Raw genomic sequence first — 27,544 nt, forward strand, 5'->3', positions numbered from 1 at the left:
CATTTTCGTTCTTCGGGGAGATTTAAGACCTCATCACCAAACTTCAATTTGACAGGAGCCGTGCGGGGAGGAGGCTCCGAGAGGCAGGACCACTTGCCGAGCGTCAAACACACACACCAGGAAGTCTGTCCACCTGCGCTATCTGCCGGCCCCTGTGCTAATAGTGTGCAGGTGACCACAATGCTAGTTCTGTGACTTCAAGCACAAAAAGAAGCCTTTTCATTATGAATATGAAGAATATGATGAACTCTAACCCCACAGTATACAGGAATTAACTTACTTATAAAAAAAATCAACTTGTAGGCCACTGAAATAATTTCAGTGTTTACACTGAAAGCCTAGTGACCAGAATTTGATCCCTGAAACCCATTAAAGGGGAAAGTAGAGAACCACCTCCACAAATCTCTCCTCTCTCTCTCTCTTTCACACACACACTTTTTAATGAAAAAAAATGGGGCTGGAGAAATAGCTCAGCAGTTTAGAGCAGTTAAGGCTGCTATTCCAGGGCCCCTGAGTTCAATTCCCAGCAACCACACACCACAGGTGGCCCACAACCATCTATAGTGGGCTCCGATACCTGATTCTGACATAAAGTTGTACATACATTCACATACAAACATTCACATACATAAAATAAACGAATCTTTAAAAAATCAAATTGTTCTGACTTGTTTTAAAGGAATAACAAAACAGAAGATAGAAAGGTAGAAGGAAAAATGTCTTAGTTACTGTTGTATTGCTGTGAAGAGACCCCAGGACCAAGAGAGTTTATAGAAGAAACTATTTAACTGGGAACTTGTATACAGCTTCTGACTTAGTGCACTATAATCATGGCAAGGAACATGGCAGCTGGCAGGCAGGCTTAGAACTCACATCCCGACTCATAAACAGTAGGCAGAGAGAGCTGCTGGGAATGTCATGGGCTTCTGAAACCTCAAAGACAACACCCAATGACATAGCTCCCAATCCTTCCCAAACAGTTCCACCAACTAGGGACCAACATTTAAATCTATGAGCCTATGTAGGCCATTCTCATTTAAAACACCACAGCATTTTAATAAATTTACATTCAGCTGGTATCATTAGATTCTATCTACAAAATTAAACACAAAAATAAAAAAAAATTTAAAGGGAAAACTGGAGATCAAAGTTGACTTAATTTCCTAAAAGCCTAACAGTTAAGAAGCCAGTCTTTTCTTTTGCCAGAGAAGACAATAAAGAGGAGAAGGAGGAGGAAGAGGAGGAGAAAGAAAAGGAGGAACAGGAAATGGAAGAAGAGGAGGGGGAAGAGGAAGGAGAACAACACCATGGCTACCAGGAAATCTCTGATGACCAGGGTCTCTGTCCTGCCTGGTCCTGCAGCAATTCAGTCCCAAAGAAACATATACAGCTCTACATTAATTATAAACTGGTTGGCCTAGTAGCTCAAGCTTTTCTTATTAACTCTTATAACTTATATTAGCCCATAATTCTAGTCTGTGTTAGCCACATGGCTTGGTACCTTTTATTAGTGAGGCCTTCTCATCCTGCTTCCTCTGCATCTGGGTGACGACTGCATACTGAATCTTTCCTCTTCCCAGAATTCTCCTGTTCTCATTGTCCCACCTCTACTTCCTGCCTGGCTACTGGCCAACCAGCATTTTATTAAACAAGTACAAGAAACAAATCTTTACAGGATAAAAACCATTGTCCATAGCACTCCTCTATCAGGGTCACAGTATGTTAAGCCTTCCCTTCTCAGCTGGTCCTGGTTGACTAGTGGACCTGAAACCATGACTAACCTCCTGGAAGAGGAGTGGAATATTATTTTAAGATTGTTACATTTGTTTATGCTGTGGAACATTTGGTGAATGATGCAATGATGTGTTGCATTCTTTTCTGCTGCATTTGTTTAACTCTGTGAAGTTGTGTTACTTTGCCTATCTAAAACACCCGATGGTCTAATAAAGAGCTGAATGGCCAATAGTGAGGCAGGAGAAAGGATAGGCAAGGCTGGCTGTAACATGAAGGGCTGGCTTGTTAGGGTTTCTGTCCCGCCCAGTACCCCACAGCCAGCAAGTCCCAAAGAAAATCACACAGAGATCTTTAATAAGTTATAAAACTGTTTGGCCCATTAGCTCAGTCTTCTTATTAGCTCTTGTAGCTTATATTAACCCATTATTCTTATCTATGTTAGCCATGTGGTTACATTTTGCTTCTTGGTGGTCTGGGCTGGAATGGGAGGAATGGGCTTCCTCTTTTCAGCATTCTCTTGTTCTCCTCGCCCCGCCTCTACTTCCTGTCTGGTTGGCCCACCTATACTTCCTGCCTGGCCAATCAGCGTTTTATAAAAATATGATTGACAGAATACAGACAATTCTCCCGCACCAGCTGGCAAGCAGAGAGAATAAATAGAAGGAGAAATCTGGAATAAAGAGAAGGAGGAGCAATATAGAACAAGGAGAGGAGGACATCAGAGGCCATTCACCCAGCTATACAGCAAGCCGTGGAGAAATAAGTAAAGAAAGTATATAGAAATAGAGAAATAGAAAAGCTCAGAGGTAAAAGGTAGATAATTTTAAATTCGAAACGCTGGCTAGAAACAAGTCAAGCTAAGCCCAGGCATTTATAAGCCTTCTTGTGTATGTATTTATTTTGGAGCTGGGTGGCAACCCTCCAAAAGCCAAAAGAACAACAACATTTTGGCATTCCAATGTGGGGCTAGAGTAAAAGAAAATCCAAAAACACCTTAGTACAATGGTTCTCCACCTTCCTAATGCTGTGACCCTTAGTACAGTTTTTCATGTTGTAGTGACCCCCAACCATACAATTATTTTATTGCTACTTCATAACTGTAATTTTTCTACTGTTCTGAATTGCAATATAAATATCTGATATGCAGGACGGTCTTAGGCAAACCCTGTAAAAGGATCATTTGATCCGCCTCAAAAAGGGTCACAACCCACAGGCTGAGAACCACGGCCTTAGCAACTAGACTAGTGATGGACACTGGCGGTCCTTAAAAGACAGACCTAGCTGGGCAGTGGTGGCGCATGCCTTTAGTCCCAGCACTTGGGAGGCAGAGGCAGGCGGATCTATGTGAGTTTGAGGCAAGCCTGGTCTACAATGCAAATTCCAGCAGAATAGCCAGGGCTACATAGAGAAACCCTATCTTGAAACAAACAAACAAACAAATAAAAACTCTAACATCTCTGTGGACCTAACAGGACAGATTTCTGAATAAGCCAGATAGGAAAAAATAACAACTAAAGTAACTAGTCTTATTATAGTCTCATAACAACAGTCACTTACCGAAATATTTCCTGCTGAGTTGACTTGCATGTCATCCACGCTGTGATTGCCATTTGTAATGTCACAGATGCAGTAGTTACTAACAGAAGGAGGTCTGAAGGTATGGCCACCGTCACAATGAATTTCTGGGCTAATTCCACAGCCGAACGTGAATGAGGCAAGAGAATGATAGTGTGTGAGCAGAACCACAGCATGGACCAGCTCCGCCAGAGACCAGCTGTGCTCCTCCGCTTTCAAAAGCCCCTGGCAGATGAGAATGGAGGTTTAATCTGAGATGTGTGGTAAACACAGTTCATTTTAGTATTTAACAACTGACTGAAACAGGACTAGACACCATTCAAAGCCTGGTTAAGATTATAATTTAACATATACATAACCTATAATTGGTTAAAATTTTATTAAAAATCTATTTAGAAATATGAGCTTGACATCTCTTGGCACACTGTCACTTTGACTTTCTGAAATAATTTATTTTAAAATGTAATAGGGTTTTATTTTGCTTATACTTGGTTTCTGTATTTCAGATGGTGGACAAGAATGAATCACATGTTGTCAGTGAAAATGTATTGTTTGTGTTAAAGCTGACACCACTGTTGGAAACATCTGGTTTTCTTATTTAATCAGGTCTTTTAAAGGAACTTTTAAAGACAATGGCTTGAGCAATTTCATTCTAAAGATTCTTAAGCCCTTGATTCTGTTTGTTATGCATAAACCCTACAATTCTTCAAATTCAATTCTGTGTCCCAGGTGCTTGTATCCCCTATTTTAGAATCTTGTGTGCCTTTCCTTGCAATCTAACAGGTCCCATACTAATCATACTCAAACTTTACACCTTCTGACAATTTCTCCTACTATGTAACAGTGTCTAAAATGTTCTGTAACACAGATGGACAAGGCTGAGAACATATTTTAGATGTTTCTATAATGTGGGACACATTTACAGAGAAAGCTCATTCTTTTTTAAAAAAAAAAAAAAACAACTCTAGAATCAGAAGAAACTAGCCTAAGATGTCAACTACAAATAAGGATGAACGAGATGCTACTTCACACCTGTAAGACAGATGAACTTTAAAACAATGACATGTGTCTGAGAAAATGCAGGACAGCAGGAACAAACCACTGGGGCAGCCTTTGAAAGACAGCGTCTGTGTTCTCCAAAGCACACTGGTTTATGGTGCAACCCAGAAGGCTTATACCCACTTATTCACCCAAGTAAGCTGAGAGCTTCTGTCTACCAAAATGTCTACATAGGAATATAGCAATTTTATTCATAACCACTCAAAACTGGTACTTATCAGGAGGCCCCTTAAGTAGATGAGTGGGAGTGGCATTCAGCAATAAAAATAAATGATCTATGAAAGATAAGCTCCAGATAAGGTAGCTTACATCTGTACTTCCAGCACTGCGGAAGGTGAGGCAGGAGGATCAAAAATTCAAGGCCAGTTTGGGCTACATAGCAAGTTCCAGGCCAGCCTTGACTACACAGCAAGACCATCTCTGAAAACAATCAAAAAATACTCAAGTAAAAAGAAAGAACCTCATGTGATATTGCTAAATGAGGTCAGTCTGCAAGGTTCTACTGTATGGTTCCAACTACAAGATATTCTGGAAATGGTCCACTCTGGACATAGAGGTGAGCAGCTGTGGGCTCAGGAGGAAGCTCAGCACAGTGACTACTTACTATCTCCCACTGTTCGGTAACAGCAACATGTCGTCATGCCCTTTCAAAGAGCAGATCCTAGTGAGAACTACAAACTTTAGATAACAGCAGTCTACCAACACTGGCTCATCACTCACAAAGTCCAGAGGAAAACAGCACAAAAATACATGCCTTCAGATATTCTATCTGACTTTTTCCTTTTCTCTCTTCCTTCCTTTCCCTTCCCTTTCTTTTTTTGAGGCTCTATCTCAGGTATCCAAGGCCAGCCTCAACCTGGCTGTGTAGCTGACAGTGACCTTGAACCTTGATCCTCCTTCCTTCTTTTCCTATCTCCCCAGAGCTGGGTTACAGGCCTGCACTGCAAGTTCAGTCTGCGCAGTGATAGGGAATAAAGCCAGGGCTTTGTGCATGCTAGACTAGCAATCCACACCTGAGCTGCATCCCGACCAAGCAATCCACACCGAGCTGCATCCCGACCAAGCAATCCACCACCCGAGCTGCATCCCGACCAAGCAATCCACCACCCGAGCTGCATCCCGACCAAGCAATCCACCACCCGAGCTGCATCCCGACCAAGCAATCCACCACCCGAGCTGCATCCCGACCAAGCAATCCACACCTGAGCTGCATCCCGACCAAGCAATCCACACCGAGCTGCATCCCGACCAAGCAATCCACACCGAGCTGCATCCCGACCAAGCAATCCACCACCCGAGCTGCATCCCGACCAAGCAATCCACCACCCGAGCTGCATCCCGACCAAGCAATCCACACCGAGCTGCATCCCGACCAAGCAGTCCACCACCCGAGCTGCATCCCGACCAAGCAGTCCACCACCCGAGCTGCATCCCGACCAAGCAGCCCACCACCCGAGCTGCATCCCGACCAAGCAGCCCACCACCCGAGCTGCATCCCGACCAAGCAGCCCACCACCCGAGCTGCATCCCGACCAAGCAATCCACCATCTGAGCTGCATCCTGACCAAGCAGTCCACCACCTGAGCTGCATCCCGACCAAGCAATCCACCATCTGAGCTGCATCCCGACCAAGCAGTCCACCACCCGAGCTGCATCCCGACCTTCTATCCGATTTTCTTATCAACCCAGAGCTGCTATGAAGAGCAGCGTCACTTTAACTAACGGTGACACTGCAGATGGCTTATTTCACGGCATACGTACCTCAATGTGTTCTTTGGTAATAAGCCAAGGCCTGTGGGCTAATACTTTGTTAAGTTCTCCTAAATTCTGTAGCTTTTGAGGTGCATTCTCTAAGCCATTGAGCCACTTGGGGTCCCCGCCAACATGAAGGAAGTCACTGACATGTAGGTTCACTAGGTAGGAGCACTGGTGCCTGGCCGCAGCCTTCACAGAAAAAAAACATGATTATGTTAAAATTATCAACTACTACAAATCTGTTTTCCTTACAACATACAAATAGGTTTTTCATGATTCCGTTTTAACTTTTCCAGACTACAGAAATAGAGGTCTTATTTAGAAATTTAAAAAATTCAAATATACTATAGAAAACATTGCTGTGGAATGATCTTTCTATACGCTGTGAACACGCATTCCTCTCACTGGTTAATAATAAAAAATTGCTTGACTAATAGCCAGGCAGATAAGGTTAGGCAGAATAATGAAACTGAGAACTCAGATGAGAAGGGGCAGAGTCAAAGGAGAGGCCAGCCAGCAGCTGGAGGGACGAGAAGTATTAGAGCACAGGCGAAGCCACAAGAGACGTGACAAAACACGGATAACGGAAATGGGTTGATTTAATAGTAAGAGCTAGTTAGTAATCAGTCTGAGCAATTCGGCCAAACAGTTTTAATTAATATAAGCATCTTAATATAATTAATATAAGTGATTCCTTAAAAGCAGCTAGGGGACAGGGCAGGGCAGAGAAACTTCCATTAACACATGGTGCTCCAACATGGCGTCCACACATCCACATAACACCTGAAAAAGCTTTTTAAGAAGGATTTTAGACGCACAAAAACAGAGTCAGATGCAACTTCTCAGTAGCCGCATCTTTTCTGGTAGGCTCTGCTTGCTGGTGGCAAGCAGATGCATGGCTCCTTTTAGAGATGGCTTCCTGCCTCAATACTGCATCATAGAAGGCTCTTGGGAAGTCCTGTTATGCAGCACTTGACTGGTATTTGTGGGCCAGCAGGCTGTACACCACTTGGAGGCAGCATAGACCCCACAGCTTCCCACAGTTGGGATGGTAGACACGACTCTCACTGGTACCTCTACCATGTGGGAAGTCGAGCAGGGTGGAGCCAGCTGCCAAAGCCATCACTTTGGTCCTAGCTATGCCCATGTAGCAGTTCAGTGACTTTAGTGGTCAGGACTATAGATACCCAGTAAGACAAAAAGAAACCTCTAAATGGATCACAGTGGGTTTTTTTTTTTTAAAAAAAAAGTCTATGTACAGTTGGGAGAGAGAAGAAAAAGGATAGAGACAGTCATAGATTAAAAGAATAACTTAAAGAATAAAAAAGGAATAGAGTAATAAATTATAATAAGCCATTTAAAGGTAGAAAATACACAGGAAGTCTGGATTATGTATATTATTGTATTTTCTTTGGATTTTTTGACTGTTAATGAGCTAACTGCTGAGAGATATTTTAAAGGTACCTTGACTTTGAAATTTGGGTTGTAAGGATGTGTTGCTTTGGAGAAGAGGTTCTACTTTTGCTTCCACAGAAGACGAGAAGCTGTGGATTCCTTCTAGGTTAATATGGTATGATTGAGGAAAACCCCTGAAAGGTCTGTGACAGGAATGATGGCCCAGGTGATCCAACATCCACAATAGCTTCAAGGCTAATGGCTAAGATGGACAAACCACATAGAATAACCCCATCAGGACCTGACCATAATTCTAAATTTTCTCAGGGTCCCTCAAAGATCACCACACCCAACAATTAGCAGGAAGTAGTCTACAGAACTACTACACTCGAGTTCCCAAAATATTGTTTATAAATGTTTATTTTCATTTAAGTGGGGTTGGTTATAAATTGTTATTGGTCATAGTCAATCTCTTTCTAAAAAAAGAAAGGGGGATATGATACAGAAATAGAATAAAAGGACATATTATTGAATTTAATCCAAAATCAACTGTTAGCCTCAAAATATTTTACATTGGTATGGATTTTAGCTTCTTGATATAAATTTAAGGTTAATTTTGTTATAATGTATGTATATTTCCACTCTTGTTTAAGGTATTGTGCTTATATAGCTCAATTAAAAATATAATGTATAACTAAGAAATACAGATTTACAAAAATACAGTTAGTCATCTATAAAAGTCAAACTTAAGGTCATGTTAGTAAGATTTTCTAGATATACAGAGATATATTTCAGAGAAATATGTGATCTTTAAACACTTCAAAGACCTACAGAATATGACATTTAACATGTTTTAATAACTTAGAATTCTTTCAACTGAGACAGGTCTCTTCCTGGCAGCATTGATCTACTCCCAAGAGGAAGATGGGCACTTAAGACACTCCATATGGACTTTGGGGTTTTTTTTTGGCAAAACTAGCCTATTGGGCAAGAAACTACCCTTGCCTTGGCTGCTGACAGTAAGTACACTGTTCAGTCTGGACAAGCAGGACACAAAGAATAGTAGCTGCCAAACTTTGCCAAGAGAGGGTAGGACAGTCCTTCAAATTATCCTGCTTCTGAAAAGGGCCTGTGAGATATTCTAGAACTATAAGCCAAAGTTGGATGCCTCCGTGTTGCAGGGAAACTTTGGGCGACTGTCCAGGCAGTCATCTGTTTCTGTCATTTCTTATATTTTTGGAAGTCACCTGTTTGCACTTCCTGCTTACTCAGATAATATTACTTCTTTCTCAGATCTTTGATGGTGTTGAAGACTACATAGTTATAATTATAGTTTTTCTTAGTTATGATAAAAAGATAAACTAGATATAAAACTTTAGACTCACCAAGGTAAGAAAGATAATAGAATAAACATTTCCTGTAAGTTTGTCAAATACAAATAGACTAGCTATTGTAACTGCAATTCTTATTCAATAATCATTTTATTGTCTGTAATTTTAAAGTCTGTATTGTTAAATTTTATTGTCTGTATTGTTAAAGTTACTACCTTCCTTTTTGATTAGACAGAAAGAGGGAAATGCCGTGGGATGATCTTTCTGTACACTGTGAACATGTATTCCTCTCACTGGTTAAGAAAAGCTGTTTGATTAATAGCCAGGCAGGATAAGATTAGATGGAACAATCAAACTGAGAACTCAGATGAGGAGGTGCAGAGTCAAGGGAGATGCCAGCCAGCCACCAGAGGAAGATGATGTATTAGAGCACATGGCAAAACACAGCTGAATAGAAATGGGTTCATTTAAAAGTAAGAGCTAGTTAGTAATAAGCCTGAGCTATTGGGCCAAACAGTTTGTAATTAATATTAAGGCAGTGAGTGATTATTCAAGAGCAGCTGTGGGATGGGGCAGGACAAAGAAGCCTCCACTTAGAAAACAGCGCAGTAATATTTCAGTAACAAAATACTGCTAGAAAAATGAACATTAAAAATGTTGCCTCTGTGCCAGCTTTCAGACTCTCAGACAAAGGAGTATGTGAGGGGTTTCTTCACTTCAGTTAAACTGTCAATCATAAAATGACATTATTATATACAAACTGAACAGGCTTACCACCAGTTATGTCAACATCAACCATAACTACACTATGATCCTAGCATTTGGGAGGCTCAGGAACTCACAGTCATTCTCAACTACATGGCAAGTGTGAGGCCAGTCTAGGCCACACAAGACTTTTGCTAGGGAGAGTGGGGAAGGGAGAGTGGGAGGGAGGGGAGGAGGCATCACTTACATCTTATGTTATGTTTTACTTTAACCTCTAAGAAAGAATGGTTCTGGACCAGTGAGATGGCTCTGTGGGTAAAGGCACCTGCCACTAAGCCTGACAACCTGAGTTTAATCACATGGTGGAAGAAGAGGACACACACGCACACACACACACACACACACACACTAAGAAATCTTAAAGGAATAGTTCTTAGTACTGTATAAAACTACATGTAGTATATTTTGTTATACTTGAAAGCATACTTATTTAAAACCAGAAAAAATAGAAGCTATCTGGTAAGAATATGATTACAAGTCAAAATATAAGTATTTATCCTTGTATCAAAAGCATTAACTCTCACAGAAATTAAGAAAAACAGGCAGAAATAATTTTTCATTATATGTTTACAAACCATTATTCCAATGTAGTGCCGATAATGGAGGGGTAATGGTCCATCCATTTGCAGTAGATAGTGTTGAGTTTTTAAGAAACTTTCTAAATATTGTGGGTGGAAAACCATCACTAACGTAATGTTATCCAAACGACCCAAAGCAGCAAAAGAATCTGCAAATAAAGCATGCATCTGTGCGTCTTCACTCCCTACTTGTAGAATCTGTGTAAAGGAGAGAAAACTATGGTTACATAAGCTAGAAACCAGTGTTAAAGAAAATATGAATGGGCTGCATTGTTCCACTCAGAAGTAGATTAAATTTTACTTAAGAGGGGTAACAAATTTAAACTTGTAGCAAAACAGAAGAATAGCCCCATTATATGGTGTGGGATAAACAACAAAGCCCGAACTGAACTTCAAGTTTAAGGGTATCCAGATAGGCTGCTTGCAGACTTGACCAGAATCCAGACCCGGAAACAGATTTACATTGCTAAATTCCCAGAGCTTGCAAGCAGACACTAAAACATTTTTTACAACACTATTTTCATTTCATGAAAAGAGAACCACAATTTAGCAAATAGTTCCTATGACAATAAAGCACAGATGCTTCCACTTACACAGAATTAAAGGTTCAGACTAGCATTAATTAGTACCGACCTGTTGAGACGGACAAGCCTGAGCACCTCTGTTTCCAACCATTCTTAAGCAAGGTCTAAATATAAGCAGGCGGAGGACAAGTCAAAGACAAGTCGCGGTTTTACTTGATTAAATACGGGTGCTTAAATGCATCATGAAATACTAGAAATCAATATGACTACAACAGCTTTCTAATCCATAAACTCGGTGCCAAAGCATGACTAACTCTGAATAACTGTGTAAAACATGTTGTTGACCAGTAAGCATTAGGATGCCAAGATGTGGGTCATGAAAATGTTTCCTTAAAAGCAGGCAGTTCACCGTGTACTTTCAAAACAGCATACCTCCTTCTCTGGGATGAACCTGCTTGGTCCATGTCCTACTGGCCGAGGAATTCTGATTCCAAGTTCCTAGAAAAGAAAATTACACCATCTCAGGCCTCCAGCAGAGAACAACACAAACTCAGGCTAAAGGAGCAAGAAAGAAAAACAGCCAATTCAAAACAGACAGGCTTGCTATAGACATTTTTCTCATGGCTATATATACACGCCAGCTATTTGCATCCCACAGTTAACACCTTATAATATGACTCTGACTAAAAACAATAAGACCCGTTCCACTCAAACCAGAGTTTTGCATAAAGCACTTGGCAGAGAGTCTAGAACAGAAAGTTCAGCACACAGCAGCCAACCCTGTGGGCTGTCAGTGATACAAAACAAGCCCAGTGTGTTTGTACATCCAAAACTAAACAAAAGCATCTCTCCCTGTACACCTTATCAGGAAATAAAAGCAAAACAACCTTCATATAGACATCTTAAACAGGAAGAAACACAATTGTCACTAGATTGATACTACACCTGGAAGTAAGCAGAGAAGCTATGACAAGTAAGAACTAGGTAGCTAAATTCACAGAAGAGAAAGGTCTACGGTGAGCTCTCCTTTCTCCAGGGTTGAGTGAAGCTACTTCAGGAAAACTAACTTTGTTTACCTTGTTGATTTTTGACCTTTGACAAAATCTAGAATTCTTTCTCTTACACTGACAGAGTGGTTTATTAACAGGGACAGACAGCATAGTTAGGACCTCCTCCCCTAGGACAATGTTCTTAGATACAATATCAAAACAATCATAATAATAGAACTCGAGGGCAGTCAATCCAGTATTACTCTCAACAGATAGGGTAAATACAACAGATGATTAATTCTTATATGTAAAATTATATGACACACAAAACTGTTTTTCATTTAGAAGAAAATGGAGACTAAAAACCTGAGTTCCATCTTTGAACCACATAGCAGATGGATAGGTTCATTGTTGCATTAACACACACATATGTGTATGCACCCACATAAAAAGAAACAAAAAACCCATTTCTACTATCTCTACTATTTCTTTAATTTCATTCCATAAATCAGATACTAGCTATTCCTGTTGTGCGTGTATGCACTCTGTATATGTGTGAATGCCTGCATGTGTGAACATGGGCAAGCGTGTATATATAGCACATGTGGAGGGCAGAGGACAGCCTTGGGTGTTGGTCCTCGCTTTCCCCCTTGTTTGAGACAGGGTCTCTGGTGATTTTCCACTGTATATGCCAGGCTAGCTGGCTCCTGGGCCTCGGGGGGGCGGGGATTTCTGCTTCTCCCTCTGCCTTCCTGTACGTATGCTGGTATTACAGATGTTTGCACTCACTGTGCATCCGTATTTTACATGGGTTCCCAGAATTTGAACTTAGGTCCTCACACTTGTGGGATGAATGCTTTTACCCACTGAGCATCTCTCCAACCCAACTGTTTTGCTTTTAAGAAGAACTGGGAGGGAACAGAGAGAATTCAAGAAATTTGGGATGAGCAAATGAAAAACTTTTGAATATAATGGATTTTAAAAGTTCAGGCAAAGCTAGGAATGTAGCTTAGTCGGTAGTGCTTTTCTCATGTAAACCTGTAATTCCAGCACTTGGGCAGTGAAGGCAGGAGGATCAGAAGTTCAAAGTCATCCTCAGTTACATAGCAAGTTCTGGTCCCTTCTCCTTCCTAAACCAGCACACAGGATGAGAGGATCTTTATCAGGAAAATCCAAAATAGACTACTTGCCAACTGAATCCATGATGTACCAATTGTATTGTATTTCCTGGACATTGATAGCTTCTTACTGTGGCTAGTCCACGCTCACACTGAAGATACTATGTAACATTATACTCATTTGAAGTGACACTTCACTAGTCTGGTCATATATATGTCTCAGTTTTAACAATGTATAAGTTCCAGAAGAGAATTTGTTCTTCTTGAAACAAATGTAGCTGTTTATATAAAACAATGATCCCAGAAGCATAACTTCTAACCTGACCAAACTGGATGTATGTTAAACAAAACTCACCAGGGGGTGGGGTACAAAGCTGAGGCCAACATTTATTCTTTCCCTTTTCCTTCATCTTACAAGTTATCTAGACAATATGTATTTAGAGTTTCAAGTTTTTATTACTTATTTTGTAACTCAGACACACACTATATAGTACATAGGACTTCAGGGTAGCAAATAGATTATTTGACAAATGATCTTGGAACAACTGGTAGTCACTCAGAAAAAAAGAAGTTAGAGCCCTAATCATAATTTAATTCACAATAAATCAGAGTTAAATATGAAAAAACCCAAACAAAATAGTTCTAGAAAATGCTTGTGTAGTGAAAAAGACCCAAAAATGCTATAAAACCTAGAAGTCAAAATTAAAGACTGATAAATCTGGTAACAAATCAGACTTCCATGAAGGGAGGACACAAAGTCTAAAATAAACAGAAAACTTAAAAAATATTCACAAAGAGTCATAAACAATTCAAAGAAAAGGAAATAAAAATGACTGAAACCATACTCAAGTCTCTTCCCCCAAACCCTACCACATTAACTACAGAGACACCACTTTTAATTCTTTAAAAAAGAAAAAAGGAAAGAAAAAAAATTTTTAAGATGGAAAAGTCTGAGGTATGGTGGCATGTCTTCACTCCCAGCACTTGGAAGGCACAGACAGGTGGATCTCTCTGAGTTCTAGGCCAGCCTCCGCTATTTAGTGATAGACAAGGACAGCCAGGTCTATAAGGAGACACTGATTTAAAAACAAACAAAAAAAGATGCAAGTTCTAAAGTAGGGCGGTCGCAAGGTGGATGAAAACTAAAAAGTCACATGCTCTTCGTGTCAATAATTCTATCTTAAGTGGAACCTACTGACCGACTCACAATCGTGTATTCACACAGAAGGGGAAATCATTGCAATACTGCTTCTCATAATAACCTAAGTGCTCATCAAGAGGAAAACTGAACGGTTTAACAGAGCAACAGAGCTGCGGTCCAGAAGAAGAATGAAGCAGAACATGTATGTGTGTGTGCACGTGTGTGTATATGTGTGTGTTACTGCTTAAAACACGCGGGTAGTATTTCTTTAGATGACACCAATTGATACTCATACGACCTTCAAAACAAACAGGTTTAATTATATCATTTTGGTTTTGTTTCTATACTACATATAGAAATTATATACCAAATTATTATAAAGTAATAATTTTATAATTTCTATAAGGTATCCATGAATGCTTCATAAAATAGAATTTTCAGGGCATGGTGACACACGCTTTTATTCCCTGCTTTCCATGAGTTTGAGGCTAGCCTGGTTAACATAGTGAGTTTCGGGTTAGTCAGACCAGGGCTACATTAAGAGCCCATCTTAAAAAAAAAAAAAGAAGCAATTTTTCTTGTAGATATAGCAAGAGTCTTTTCCAATAGTCCTAAATAATTCTTGTCTTGATAAAATGAACTCCACTCTTAGTCACTTTTAGAGGTCATGTTGATACCACTTTTTTCTTTTCCCCTAAATCCTTTTTTTTTTTTGTTTGTTTGTTTGTTTTTGGTTTTTCGAGACAGGGTTTCTCTGTAGCTTTGGTGCCTGTCCTGGAACTAGCTCTTGTAGACCAGACTGGCCTCGAACTCCCAGAGATCTGCCTGCCTCTGCCTCCCGAGTGCTGGGATTAAAGGCATGCGCCACCACCACCTGGCTCCCCTAAATCTTCAACGACCAAGGAAATGTCCTTGATTCTGCTAAGATTGTTTTCTGCAAGGGTTAAAAGCGATTTAAAAATATATTAAGAAGAAGGAAGACAAAAGGAAATAATCACCCAGAAAGGGGGAGGGCAAGCATTTCTTAGGATGGTTTAGATGCCCACTGCACAGTAATATCAGTGTTAGGAGTACATCAACTCCTTAATAATATCTACAGAGCTGCAGAGAGAAGAATAAGCTAAGACAGAACTGTAAAGGGGTCTCTGACAGTCCCTCCGCTGTGGATACAGGTCTAGTTCCAGCTAAATAACTTCATTCAGCTCAGAGGTGAACTAGCAGATGATCCCAGAAAGCCTGAGAGCCTGCAGCTGGGCAGCTCATGAAGCAGAAAGAAAACTGACAGAGAAAAGAGATGGAAGGTCAAAGGTGGGAGATCAGAGAGGGAGACACACTTCCCAGTCAACTCTTCCTTGACAGAGGCGGGGGAGCAAGACTAACACAATGGGAAACATAGTTACTTCTATTCTAGGATCAAATACACTTACTCTTCTCATAGGAGGGTAGGCTTAAAAGTTGGGAGACTCTCTTAGCTAACAGACTAGGTATGTAACAGAGATACAAGGGCATGATATCAACGTTGCTACTTAATTTTATGCCCATCAGAAAACAAGAGGCTAATCAACCAGGGTGTTACTGATGAGCTCTGAGATTGTATCCCAATTAGTCTCAGACCAAGAAGTGCACCGGCTCCACGCAGCCTTCCAGGGCACACAAATTAACCTCTGAGAAAAGTGAACTGGTGAGTTTCCCTACACCGTCCTCCAGGACCTGTGCTCACTGAAACAAAGACTCCTCTTGGAAAATCACTACAGCAGAGCACACACTGGGATGGTGGCTCCGTGAGAAAGGGCTTGATCCCAGTGTGCAAGGCCCTGCATTTGATCCCCGGCCTGACCAAGATTCTCGATGCATCGTCTCCTGAGAGAAAGGTACAGAGCAGTGACGAAGGTTTGGCCAGAACAAGGACTTCAGTTTAGTAAGGCTGTAATCCCATGGGGGCCTTTAAACTCTTGAGTGGACGGGTCTAGTGTGCAAAAGAGGGCTGAGCAGGAGGAGGATGCAGCAGCAACAGCGCCATCCCGCACAACTGCCTTGGGTTATGATAGTACGGTCTGCATTGGGCTTATAATGCATGTTCCTAGAGAAGCTAAGTAAGAAGGTGAACCCAAAGACAAACACATAGGCATCCTCATGAATATTAACCTTCATCAGGCGATGAAAGGAGACAGAGACAGAGGAGCCGGGACAGAAATCTCAAGGTCCAAATCAGGAGCAGAAGGAGACGGAGCACGAGCAAGGAACTCAGGACCGCGAGGGGTGCACCCACACACAGAGACAATGGGGATGTTCTATCGGGAACTCACCAAGGCCAGCTGGCCTGGGTCTGAAAAAGCATGGGACAAATCCGGACTAGCTGAACATAGAGGACAATGAGGAATACTGAGAACTCAAGAACAATCGCAGTGGGTTTTTGATCCTACTGCACGTACTGGCTTTGGGGGAGCCTAGGCAGTTTGGATGCTCACCTTAGGAGACCTGGATAGAGGTGGGCGGTCCTTGGGCTTCCCACAGGTCAGGGAACCCTGATTGCTCGTTGAGCAGATGAGGGAGGGTGACTTGATGGGGGGAGGGGGAGGGAAATGGGAGGCGGTTGCGGAGAGGAGGCAGAAATCCTTAATAAATAAATAAATTTAAAAAAAAATAAATAAATTAAAAAAAAAGCTCTTGAGGGCATGTGCGTGTGCACTCGCTCACACATCGGGAAATCTCTGCCAATCAAACTGCTTTTGAGTTTTCTGCTCATTCCTTAACTGACAAACAGAAAAAAAAAACAATCTTGAGCTAATAATGTTAATAAAAAATCAAGAGCAGCAATTACAGTTCATAAAGTGTTACAAACCAAGTTCTGTTTTAAGTACTATTATCACAAACAAGGAACAGGCACTTTATGATATTAAAATCTAGAAAATGTAAGTCCACGTCTTTAATGCTAAGCCAAACTGAATGCATTTTTCTAACTTCCTAGGTTGATGACTCCAATGATTTTTTTTTCCTTTTATAGTTGTGAGAACTCAATTAGACTCGGCTCAAATCTTACAATCCAGATCCCAGGGGGCGGAGCTGCCAAGAACAGATGGTTGGGCTGAAGAGCAGCCGCAGATGTTGATCAGGTATAAACCTCACAGCTGTCTGTGAAGGTGTAGCTAGAAAAGCTAGCATGAGAACCAAGAATACCCACCCTCTTTGAAAGAGATGACCACACCATCACAGTCTGACCTGTTTCCTCTATCGATGTACGACAGCTACAGTTGATTTCACAATATGAACTCTCAGTGGCCACCGGCAGTGCCACAGAAACGGTATGTGCTGTGCCACCGTATGAACAGTCCTTGTAGGGAAAGTGCCGTTCCAGTCACTTCGCGCTGGTGAACGCTTACGTACGGGTACAGACCTACATCAGTCTCCTTAAAAATGAATGACTGGCTACAAATGCAACAGCAAAGCATTTGTTTGGTCTACCTCCTTGAAAAAGTAGGTAAAAGTAGGGGAATTATTTGAAGCATTTTTGTCTACTTGATACATGAAAAAATTCCATCTAGATATTTTAGCATATGACTTACCACAACACTTATGTCAAGCTTGTTTTCTTAAAAATTTACACAAGTAGAAATGGTATTTCAACAAGGCAGAGAAAGCAAAAAGTTTGATCAAAAGTTAAAGCCTTAATCCCACGCTTTCTCTTCTGGGAAAATCCTTGTCTATATAACATAAAGCAGACTTTCTACCATTCAAAGGACTCCAGCAGAAATGAGAAGAGCGGAAGAGTGTTCACACTTAGATTTCTTGAGCTGTGGCAAAATGTACTGTACTTCTTCAGATTGTCATTAACACTGCTATGCTATTAAAAGCACAGGAAGTTAGGTGCCTCGTTGTGTGTGTGTTCCATGAACCATGGTTTAGAAAATGAAAAACTTCCTGACTTCAAAGTCTTACATTTGGGCTGGGGATGTGGCTCAGTGGTACTGAATTTGCCTAGCATGTATAGGGTCCTGGGTTGGGACAGTGAGGAGGGAGGGGGGAAGGGGGAAGACGAGAAAGAGGAGGAGGAAGCTTGCTACTGGAGAGAGCTGTGCCAGTGTGTTTTTTGGGAAAGGGACAAGTTCTCCAGTGCAGCACCGCTTCCTAGTTTCTCTCCCATGCTAAGCGCAGTCAAGTGAAATAGAGCTAGCTCTGCAAACCTTCCTAGTTTGTTGAGCGCAACCCCACAGGCACTGCTAGAATCAACACACAAGCTGCTTCAGATCTTTGAACAGTCCGAGTCAGAGCTGAAGATCTGGCCCATAAACGCTGTCAGAAATAACAGAGCTATTCATGCATGACCACTGGGGCTCCTTCCTACTCAGAGAGAGAGCAGATACTGGTGTGATGGTCTGCACACACAAACTGTAAATGCTAACTCAACACTTTCACGCTGTGGCCTGTTTTTAGGAAAGCTCCCAGAGCAATGTTTTGCCGGTTACTTATTTGTTGATGCCGAGGGTAGAACCCGGAGTCTTCCGCATGCTAAGCAACAGTCCACTGCTGGGCTTTAGAAAAATTGAAAGGTTGTTCTGGTATTTGTAAATGAGCAGCAAGCAAAATATCCAGGAATGTAAATATCTAGGAAACAACACTTGGTGCTCTATACCTTTCAAGGAGCCATTAAGTTTTCATGACTCTATGCAGTGTGCCGATGAACAGAATACTAAACATTTAGACCTGTACCATTTTAATGTGCAAAATAACAAGGAGATTATTCACGTTTAGATTTCTTGAGCTAAGACAACCCAACATTCTGATTTCAATTCCAATTTCAGTATTTCTCTCTCCTCCCTTTAGAGGCAAAGCCTTTGAATGTTCGAATTTAGGGGAAGGTTATATTAGCAATTTCCAAACATCATCCTATTTGCACCATTTACAAAAATACCCACAAAACACCTCCGATGGTCCTGCAGGCCAAATCAGGCAAAGCAGGGATGTTTTAACAGGGGCAAATGCTGCGAAGAGCGGCACAGGGCTTGAGTGGCGATTTTATTCCAGGCTGTATCATTTAACCGACTCAAAAGTGTTTCCAAATCCACGTCGGCGAGGGAAGGGTGACTGAACGATCTGTTTTGACCGGGCGCCAGAGGGGAAAATCCACAGGCTGCCTGACCCGAGACTTCAGCTCTGCTGCTCCCACCTGTGCGCGCCAGCCCAGCAGACATTATTCGGTCCCGAGGTCACCGCTTAGGTGACCGGGTGGCCAGCCGAGCACGCCAGTCCCTTCGCCCAGGCCGCGCAGCCCCCCGAGGGGGCGTTCGCGAAGCTGCGGATGCGAGCGTCGGCGATGCTCCGCCCGCCCGCCCCCAGCCCTCGCCCGCCGGGTACCTCGTCCTGGCCGCGGCCCCCGCCGCACTGGTGGCAGCCCAGCAGCTCCGAGACGGCCAGCGAGGCTGCGTACGCCTCGTTCGCTGCAGCGGCCAGACGCATGTCTCCGGGACGGCTGCGGCCGCGATCGCTGCAGCGCTTCACTTAGCGCACGGAGGGGGCGGGGCAGGCGGCTCTGACAAACAAGCCGCGAGGCCCCTCCCCGCGCCCGTCACTCCACCGCCGGGGCGGGCGCGCCAGCCAATGCCGGCCCGCGGGGACTTGCAGCCCCGCCCCTTGGCGCCCCGGGTGGGGAGCTTGCAGACACGGCCAGCAAAAACAAGCTGGAAGGCCAAGCGCCTAGCGAGGAGCTAGGTCTCGGTGTGAGAACCAGCCCGCTGGGTGGATCCCTGGCTGGAAGAAGCATCTTCTGTCCAAAGGCTCAGGGAAAGGCGACCTGCCCTCAGCTTTCCCGGGCATGGGCCTGCCATTTACCTACAGGCAGTCAGCAGTGTTCCCTAGACCAGCTCTGGCAACACCAGAAGGAATCCAGTTTTCCTTAAATTGTACCAACTACTGAAATTATCCTTTACTTCGGATGCCCGAACCACACAAAATGGCTGCAGAACGTAGAAGCAGGAGATCGTGGCCAATATACAATGTAAACATTATTTTTGGCAAGCGATGTAGAAACTATAAATATCATTTTCCTTGGCAGCAGGTCTCCCAATTGTCTTGACTATAGTCCATGGCATTATAATTTCCAATATTCCTTCACAAGTACCCTGTGTTACAAAGAAAAAAAAATCTTCTCTCTGAAATCTAATGAGGAACTTGGAAAAACAGAGTTTTAGGACATAAAGCTGCCAATCCCATTTCCTTCCTTTGGTAGCTTTATTCATTTCTAAAGCACAAAAACCTGCTAAATTCGATCTCTTTTTCTATGCTTGTGTTTTCAAAAGCTTACATGTTCAGGTTAAGAAAAAGAAGAAAGAGGTTGGAACACATCCATAGAAGGGCATAAATGGCGCTTACATCACTAACCACTGACAGACACCCCGCGGATGAAAGTAAGTTTTGGTGTTAGCAGTTGAGGTTACAGTTGCCAGAGAAGACTAAGTTGCCCTTTCAGCTCTTGATGGTTCTTGTTTAGAAAGGCAAAAGGTTAAAAATGTTACTCTTTATTTTTCTTCTCCAGGCAAGATGGATGTTACATTTTCTTATAAAGCACCCCAAAATCTTTTCTTTTTTAACTAAGAGAAGCAAACAGCTTTGGGTTAGGGTTAATAAAAGAAAAGCCACAGAGAGGTCTAAGCGCTCTTCCACCAAAGAGCCACAAAAATGAATGATACAATCAAATCTCCACTCAGCTATAAACAAGCAATACAAATCCATTAAGTCACTCAGTTCGAAGCAGCTGCTGCTCCCTCAAATAAACCGGCAGTAATGAGTGACTCGGAGAAATAAATGTACTTATTTGTGGGGTTCAGATTTGTCAAAGCTAGTTTATTTATTTATTTATTTATTTTGGATTTTTCGAGACAGGGTTTCTCCGTAGCTTTTGGTTCCTGTCCTGGAACTAGCTCTTGTAGACCAGGCTGGCCTCGAACTCACAGAGATCGGCCTGCCTCTGCCTCCCGAGTGCTGGGATTAAAGGTGTGCGCCACCACAGCCTGGCAAAAACTAGTTTAATTTTTTTTTTTTTTTTGGTTTTTCGAGACAGGGTTTCTCTGTGGCTTTGGAGCCTGTCCTGGAACTAGCTCTGTAGACCAGGCTGGTCTCGAACTCACAGAGATCCGTCTGCCTCTGCCTCCCGAGTGCTGGGATTAAAGGCGTGCGCCACCACCGCCCGGCCAAAAACTAGTTTAAAAGTGAGCAAAGTACATGAAAACTGATGCCTCTGGAACCGTGGAGCTGTGACTTTATTTTCTGAAGTTATAGGTTTAATTTAGCAGGGCATACCATGGCAATTATATTAAAATGACTGTCCATTGCAAAAATAGTGAGTGTCCACCTTTCTATTCAAAGACACAAAGGAAAAGCATGAATCCAGCTGATTCCAAGGTGGTTTAAAATAATTAAATGTCAAAGTAAAGCTTTGGATTGCATATATACTGTCTAATATTTAGAGCTTGGTAAGTATTTATTGAAAAAATAGTTCAAATATACTGAACTAAATTAGAAGCTCCAAATAGAACTTTTCCCAGAAAGTTCCAATTATTTAATGCTGTCTTATAGGAAAAGAAAAATAAATTTAACTTACATTCTAATTCAGTAGTTTACTGAGAACCTTCAAGCTATTAAATGCCCAAGATTCCTTTATGGTCTCTATAAAGACTGACCTAAATATTCCAAAGAGTTCTGTTCGCTTGCATAGACAGTACTGTGGATTAGTCACTTTACTGTCTATTAAAAACTCTAAAAAGCACTGCCCTAAATAAATCTACAGTGACCGTGAGTTCCAACAAATGTATTAATTGTCCTGCAACACTAAGTGCCTTTCACTTCTGGGAATGTTTTTTGCTCCAAATAATTTAATAGAAAGCTCATGTTTACTTAAGAATTTCATTTCTTGAGTGGCCAGATGTCATACTGAGGATGTCCAGTGTTGGACACACTGAGCATGTCATAAACACTGAATGCAGAGACGAGCATCCTAGCAGGCCTGGAAAGGGCTGGAATTTCCATATTTGCTGAGAGTTCTCAGCACAGACCAGGAGCTATTCTAAAAAGTCTGCTATTTGAACATTTCACTTCAACATTTTGTTCCTTTTAGAAAGAATCCTGGCATCTGATCAAAGAAGTAATAGAAATTTCCTGTCCTCTAAAAATGTTTTGGGCCAAATCACGAGCTGTGTCGAAGTGAGATTCATTTTCTCTGCATGTGTCCTTAGCAGGATGCCCTAAACCTTCATCTCTTCCAATACACTGGTGCAAAGCACAGCCATACCAAAGGACTTGGTCCTGGCATCGAACTAAGAATAGTCAGAGTCCTGGCATGGAGTGGTGGGTCAAAATAAGCTTTCTGAAGGGAAAAACACCTTAGACAGAGCTGGGAGGATCAGCAGAGAGGTCTTGGTAAGAAAATTCAGGAGAGATTTTGGGGGCCTGGAGGCAGTATTTAGCATATGAGAAAGGACAGCCACAGGAGAATGTGGTCTTGTAAGGGAAGCCAAAGGAAGGGAATTTATTGGGTCTGGTGCAGAGAGGAAGGAGAGTACTAGACGGAGGCAAATGTAGGCAATTTTAGGTACTATATTATTCAACTTTCATTAAGGAATGTGCGTTTCATTCTCAAGGGTCCTATGGAGTCATTAAGAGTTTAAACAAAAGGGTAACATTCTGCCTGCATTTAGCTAAGAGATAGAAAAACCATGCTGGAAGAAGCAAAATGGGGAGTAGAGAGATGTCAGAGAAGTGGTTGAGGCAACCTTGGCAAGGTGAGAGGGTGGCGTGGCGCATGGCGAATGCAGGCCAGATTCAGCAGTGACGGCGGATTTCTGTTTGAGAAGCTGGTGAGCTCCGCTGTAGTGTAGCTCTTGAGACGTAGGTGACGATTCTCAAATTATTTGCTCTCTTGCTCAAGTATCTTCACTGAACTCATTAGGTCTTTAAAAATTATAATCAATTTATATGATGGAATAGCTATGGTCTAGTAGAAAGCATAGTTATCAATCTAACTCAATAAAATGACCAATAGTGATCACGCTTCAGAGCCCACACGCTTGATGCTGCCAACCAAAAGAGTTCAGCACAGATTTGCACATGTATTCACTGGGGTCATACTGTGTCCACTAACCTGTTAAAATGTAGCAAAATGGGTTCAGCCTTTAAACCAAAGAGGCTCTTAAAGAGCAGGTGAGGCACAGGCTAGAGAGATGGCCCAGTGGTTAAGAGCACTGGATACTCTTCTGGAAGACCCCGGTTCGATTCCCAGCACCCACATGGCAGCTCAGAGCTGTCCATAACTCCAGTTCCAGGGAATTAAAAACACCAATGCATATAAATAAATAAAGAAGAGCGGGTGTGGCATCTGTCAGATTTATGTAGTCCAAACTCCCTAGCCATCATTTAAAACACTCCACTTAGCATAAGTGCTGGTCTAATTTTGTCAACAAAGATCCCCTCCAACTTGTATCTTCCTGCTGTTCCAGAGCGCCGGTCTGCTAAGCATGTTTTCCTTTTCAACCTTATGGTTTAGGTATGGTAACATCCCTTCTGCACTGAAATCAGTTTTAATTATTCTTACGTGCTCCATGCTTTTTCACTGTTGAGTTTTCACAATTATATCACTTTAAGGCAGCAAAACCACTGACCAATCTTTGCTTTCCCTCTTACTTAAGGCTTCTTCTTTTATAGATGTCAAATGTTTCAAATCCCTGCACAAAGTATTTAAAAATGTGGGCCATACTGGTAAACAAATAGTATTCTAAAAAGCCTTTGTGGTTTTAAATTAAAAAGTCATTTTAACCTCACCCCCATTCAGTGTGTTAAAATATATGTTAGGGTTTCCAGGCTGATGATAAAAAAGACCAGTAACTTACCAGCTCCTATGTTTCAGACAATAAGCATGTACACACATAAAGCAGCTTCCATCACCCTTGTTACAGAATATTATTATAAGGTGTGTGCCTTTTGTTTATGCTGCATTTGTTTAACTCTGTGAAGCTGTGTTACTGTGCCTGCCTAAAACACATGATGGTCTAATAAAGCGCTGAACTGCCAATGGCAAGACAGGAGAGAGGAATAGGCGGGGCTGGCAGGCAGAGAGACTGTGAGGAGAAATCTGGGAGAAGGCTCTAGGAACAAGAGAGGAAGGAGGACTTCAGGGGCCAGCCGTCCAGCTACAAGCCAGACACAGCACGAAGGAAAGAAAAGGTAGGTATACAGGAATAGAGAAAGATAAAAGCTATGAGGCCAAAGATAGAAGGGATAATTTAAGAAAAGCTGGCAAGAAACAAGCCACGCTAAGGCAAGGTATTCATACCTAAGACTAAGCCTCCGTGTGTGATTTATTTGGGAACTGGGTGGCAGGCCTCCCAAAAAGCCAAAAGAGTCAAAGAGCAGAAACAAACCACACACCCTATTGTCTGAAGTTGTGAAATAGAAACCCAGTGAACAGTGAGTGACTTGTCCAAGGTCACAAGTAGTAAAAAGCAATCTGGAATTAGGACCCATTTCTTTCTGGTTAAAAAATAAACAACCTCCACATCCAAACAGCAGTCACTTTATGAAGCCCCCCCCCCTTTTTACCCTCATGACAGGGTTTCTCTGTGTGACCACCTTGGTGTCCTGGAACTAGCTCTGTAGACAGGCTGGCCTCAACCCAGAGATCTGCCTGCCTCTGCCTCCCAAGTGCTAGAATTAAAGATGTGTGTCAGGACTGCCCAGCTTGAAGCTGTTTCTTTTAAGGAATATAAAGTTAACATTTAGCTGTTGTAGTAGCTTAAGTTCTTGGTGCTAGGACAAGAAAAGAAAGCAGGATTAAAGAAAGACATTTGCTTTCCCTTGCTTTTCCATGGGTTGAGATCAGGAAAGTGAGGGAGGCAGGCGTGATCTGGGTCTCCGTCTTCGGGTCTCCCTCCCATCTCTATCCCTGTCATTCTTACTGTTTCTCCCCAGACGTCTATGACCTCATGGTCTCCAAATCTGCACTATTGACCACTGTGCCCACCAGACCTTCTAAACGCTCCGCACAGTGCCTGCATCCTCTTCTAACAAGAGAAAGGTCTTAGAAACTAATCAAGCTTCTTAAAGTGGTTCACAATATTCACTGAGTGACGGACACATTATCTGAGTTGTCTCAAAAGAATGCCCAGCCGTGAAGATCAGAATGCATCTCTGGTGCCTTGGTGCCCAGCCAACAGGATGTGAGTTCTAAAGAGGTGTTTCCATTAAATTATAGCCCACTTGAGAACTAACAGTGAGTTCAACACTGTTCTGTTAACGATGTGGAGACGTAGGGGCTGCCACGTGTCCTCAGAGGCAGGGAAGCTCAGCTTGTTCAGGTTTAGCTCTGTTTTTCAGCCTCTTCCCTTCTCCTTGGGAAGCCACAGGTACTCCCAGGCTGTTTGGACTTCTGGGCCCGCTTCCTTCCTTGCACTAGCAAGAGAAGGTTCTGGCAGCGGCATGTGTGGTCACCTGTTAAGTCGGCAGGAAAAGTGCAAGTCAGACCCTGCCTGCGCACATACCATTGTCTGACGAGATGCATGGAACATTTTGTAACCAAGCCTGGCTTTAAATATCCTCGGGGCCATCTAGGGTGCAGCGCTAGGGAAGAATTCTGTTGAGATAGGAAGTTAAATAACATGCGTTCAGAACACACAGCTTTCGGCATAGCGCTGCTTCTCAGCATTGCTGAGCTGAAAAGGAATGGATCCGATTTGAAATATTATGAGGGTCAGGGAAAGGGTGAGTGCGCGTGGTGATTGACAGCTGGTCTTTAATGACTCCATGTAGGAGGAGCTGCTTGTTGATTCCCAGCCGCTCAGCCCCGAAATAACCACACTGAAACTGTGTTCATTAAATCACTGCTTGGCCCATTAGTTCTAGCTTCTTATTGGCTAACTCTTACATCTTAATTTAACCCATGTCTAATAATCTGTGTATTGCCACAAGGCTGGGGCTTACAGGATAAAGTTCCTGCGTCTGTCTCTGGCAGGGCTACATGGCTTCTCTCTGATTCCACCTTCTTTCTCCCAGCCTTCCCTTTAGTTTTCCTTGCCTAGCTCTGCTCCCCTATAGCTCAGCTATAGGCCCAAAGCAGCTCCTTTATTAACCAATGATATTCACAGCACAGAGAGGGGAATCCCACATCAACTCCAGGAGCTACCAAAGGCTTTAAAGGACGCGCTGTGCCGATAGCCGAAACAAGTCAAAGGTAGCTAAAGACACTAAACATGTGGCATTGCAAGTATTCCTCAGACTATGAATACATACATATTGTGTCATTTTAATATTAATAGGTTTTAGGGACTAGACTTCATTTATACCTAAATTTACAAACTTTTCAAAAGAGATCAAAACCAAATCTATTGATGTTGTCACAGATGATTAACTTGGTTTTGGACATAGGAGGCAAGCCTTCTACCATTGAACCACATTCCAGCCCTCACACCTCAATCTTGAGCTCATTCTGAGCCCACGGACCTGATGGAACTCAACTCTCAAGTTCCATTTCTTTTATAGAGGAAATTCTTGGCTAAAGTATAGTGCTTGGGCTAAATGCATATTAATGATCACTAGTTCATTCATGAAGAATACGTCTTTATTCATGCTACAGATAATTTTGATTTTTTAAAAAACAAAATAATAAGGATAAAAATGTAAAAATCAAGTTATCTTTTGTTTGTAATCACTATTCAGTGCCTCTCCCACTCCACCCCATGCCTGGTGATAAGTGGGAAACAGCGCCCTCTACCTGTGCTCTGTGTGTATAATTCAAAGGATTCCCACTCCACCTTAGCCCATTAATCTTTGAGACTTTCCTTTATTTACCTCCTTCTAAGGTCTATGGCTTTCCAAGAAAGTACTGAATTGTAGATTCTTGGCGTGGGCACAAGACACAGGGTGACATGTGGTGACCACTTGCATGTCCTTAAGTCTTAAAAACAAGTTGCCGTTCACTGAACTTTGCTGTGTATTTTGCTCTCCAAAAACTCCCTCAGCCACTTCGGACTACTTCCTCTTTACCCAAAGAGTGGGGACAAATTCAGGACACACGAGTTCTACAAATGGATGTATTTACTTCTGCTTGTTACAACCCACCTTCTTTTTCTTTTCTTTTCCCCCCATTTATTTATTTATTGGTTTTTTGAGGCAGGGTATCTCTGTGTAGCTTTGGTGCCTGTCCTGGAACTAGCTCTTGTAGACCAGGTCAGCCTCAAACTCACAGAGATCTGCCTGCCTCTCCCTCCCGAGTGCTGAGATTAAATGCGTGCACCATCACCACCTGACCACAACCCACTTTCTTAAAATATCCTCCTAGAAGAAAGAAATACGGTGTTTTTTAAAATTATGTTTTTCACCTGAACTCAAATTTGAACAGAATTCAGGAGCACTTCCTTTGTAGTAATAGATCCTATTTTTTTCTCCTTATTTTTTTGTGAATTGAAAGTACTAAAATAAAACTGTACTTAGATGATTGCTTTCTTCTTTAATTTTAAAAATGTATTTTGATATAGGATTATATACATAAGCCAATGTTGTTTATTTTAACAATTTATAGAAATCTTGACATTACATAATCA

At 42.2% G+C, this 27,544-nt stretch overlaps 1 protein-coding gene across 3 annotated transcripts in view; it reads right to left on the bottom strand.

Annotated features, from left to right (window-relative positions):
- Positions 1 to 27,544, bottom strand: part of Sesn1 (sestrin 1) — a 102,030-nt gene that overhangs the window by 8,350 nt on the left and 66,136 nt on the right. Inside the window, exons 1-5 of one of the 3 annotated variants that reach the window (XM_075944761.1) lie at positions 19,317 to 19,475; positions 11,149 to 11,214; positions 10,190 to 10,390; positions 6,130 to 6,312; positions 3,292 to 3,534 (exon numbers count right to left, since the gene is read on the bottom strand). In XM_075944761.1, the coding sequence (XP_075800876.1) occupies positions 3,292 to 3,534; positions 6,130 to 6,312; positions 10,190 to 10,390; positions 11,149 to 11,214; positions 19,317 to 19,418 (795 nt within the window). In that variant the 5' untranslated portion in view covers positions 19,419 to 19,475. Of the gene's footprint in view, positions 1 to 3,291; positions 3,535 to 6,129; positions 6,313 to 10,189; positions 10,391 to 11,148; positions 11,215 to 19,316; positions 19,476 to 27,544 lie in introns of those variants that run through there. The other 2 variants (XM_075944752.1, XM_075944769.1) reach the window with 2 other exon arrangements.

Source organism: Microtus pennsylvanicus, chromosome 1, assembly GCF_037038515.1.
Source record: "Microtus pennsylvanicus isolate mMicPen1 chromosome 1, mMicPen1.hap1, whole genome shotgun sequence".
In the NCBI taxonomy this organism is placed as follows: domain Eukaryota; kingdom Metazoa; phylum Chordata; class Mammalia; order Rodentia; family Cricetidae; genus Microtus; species Microtus pennsylvanicus.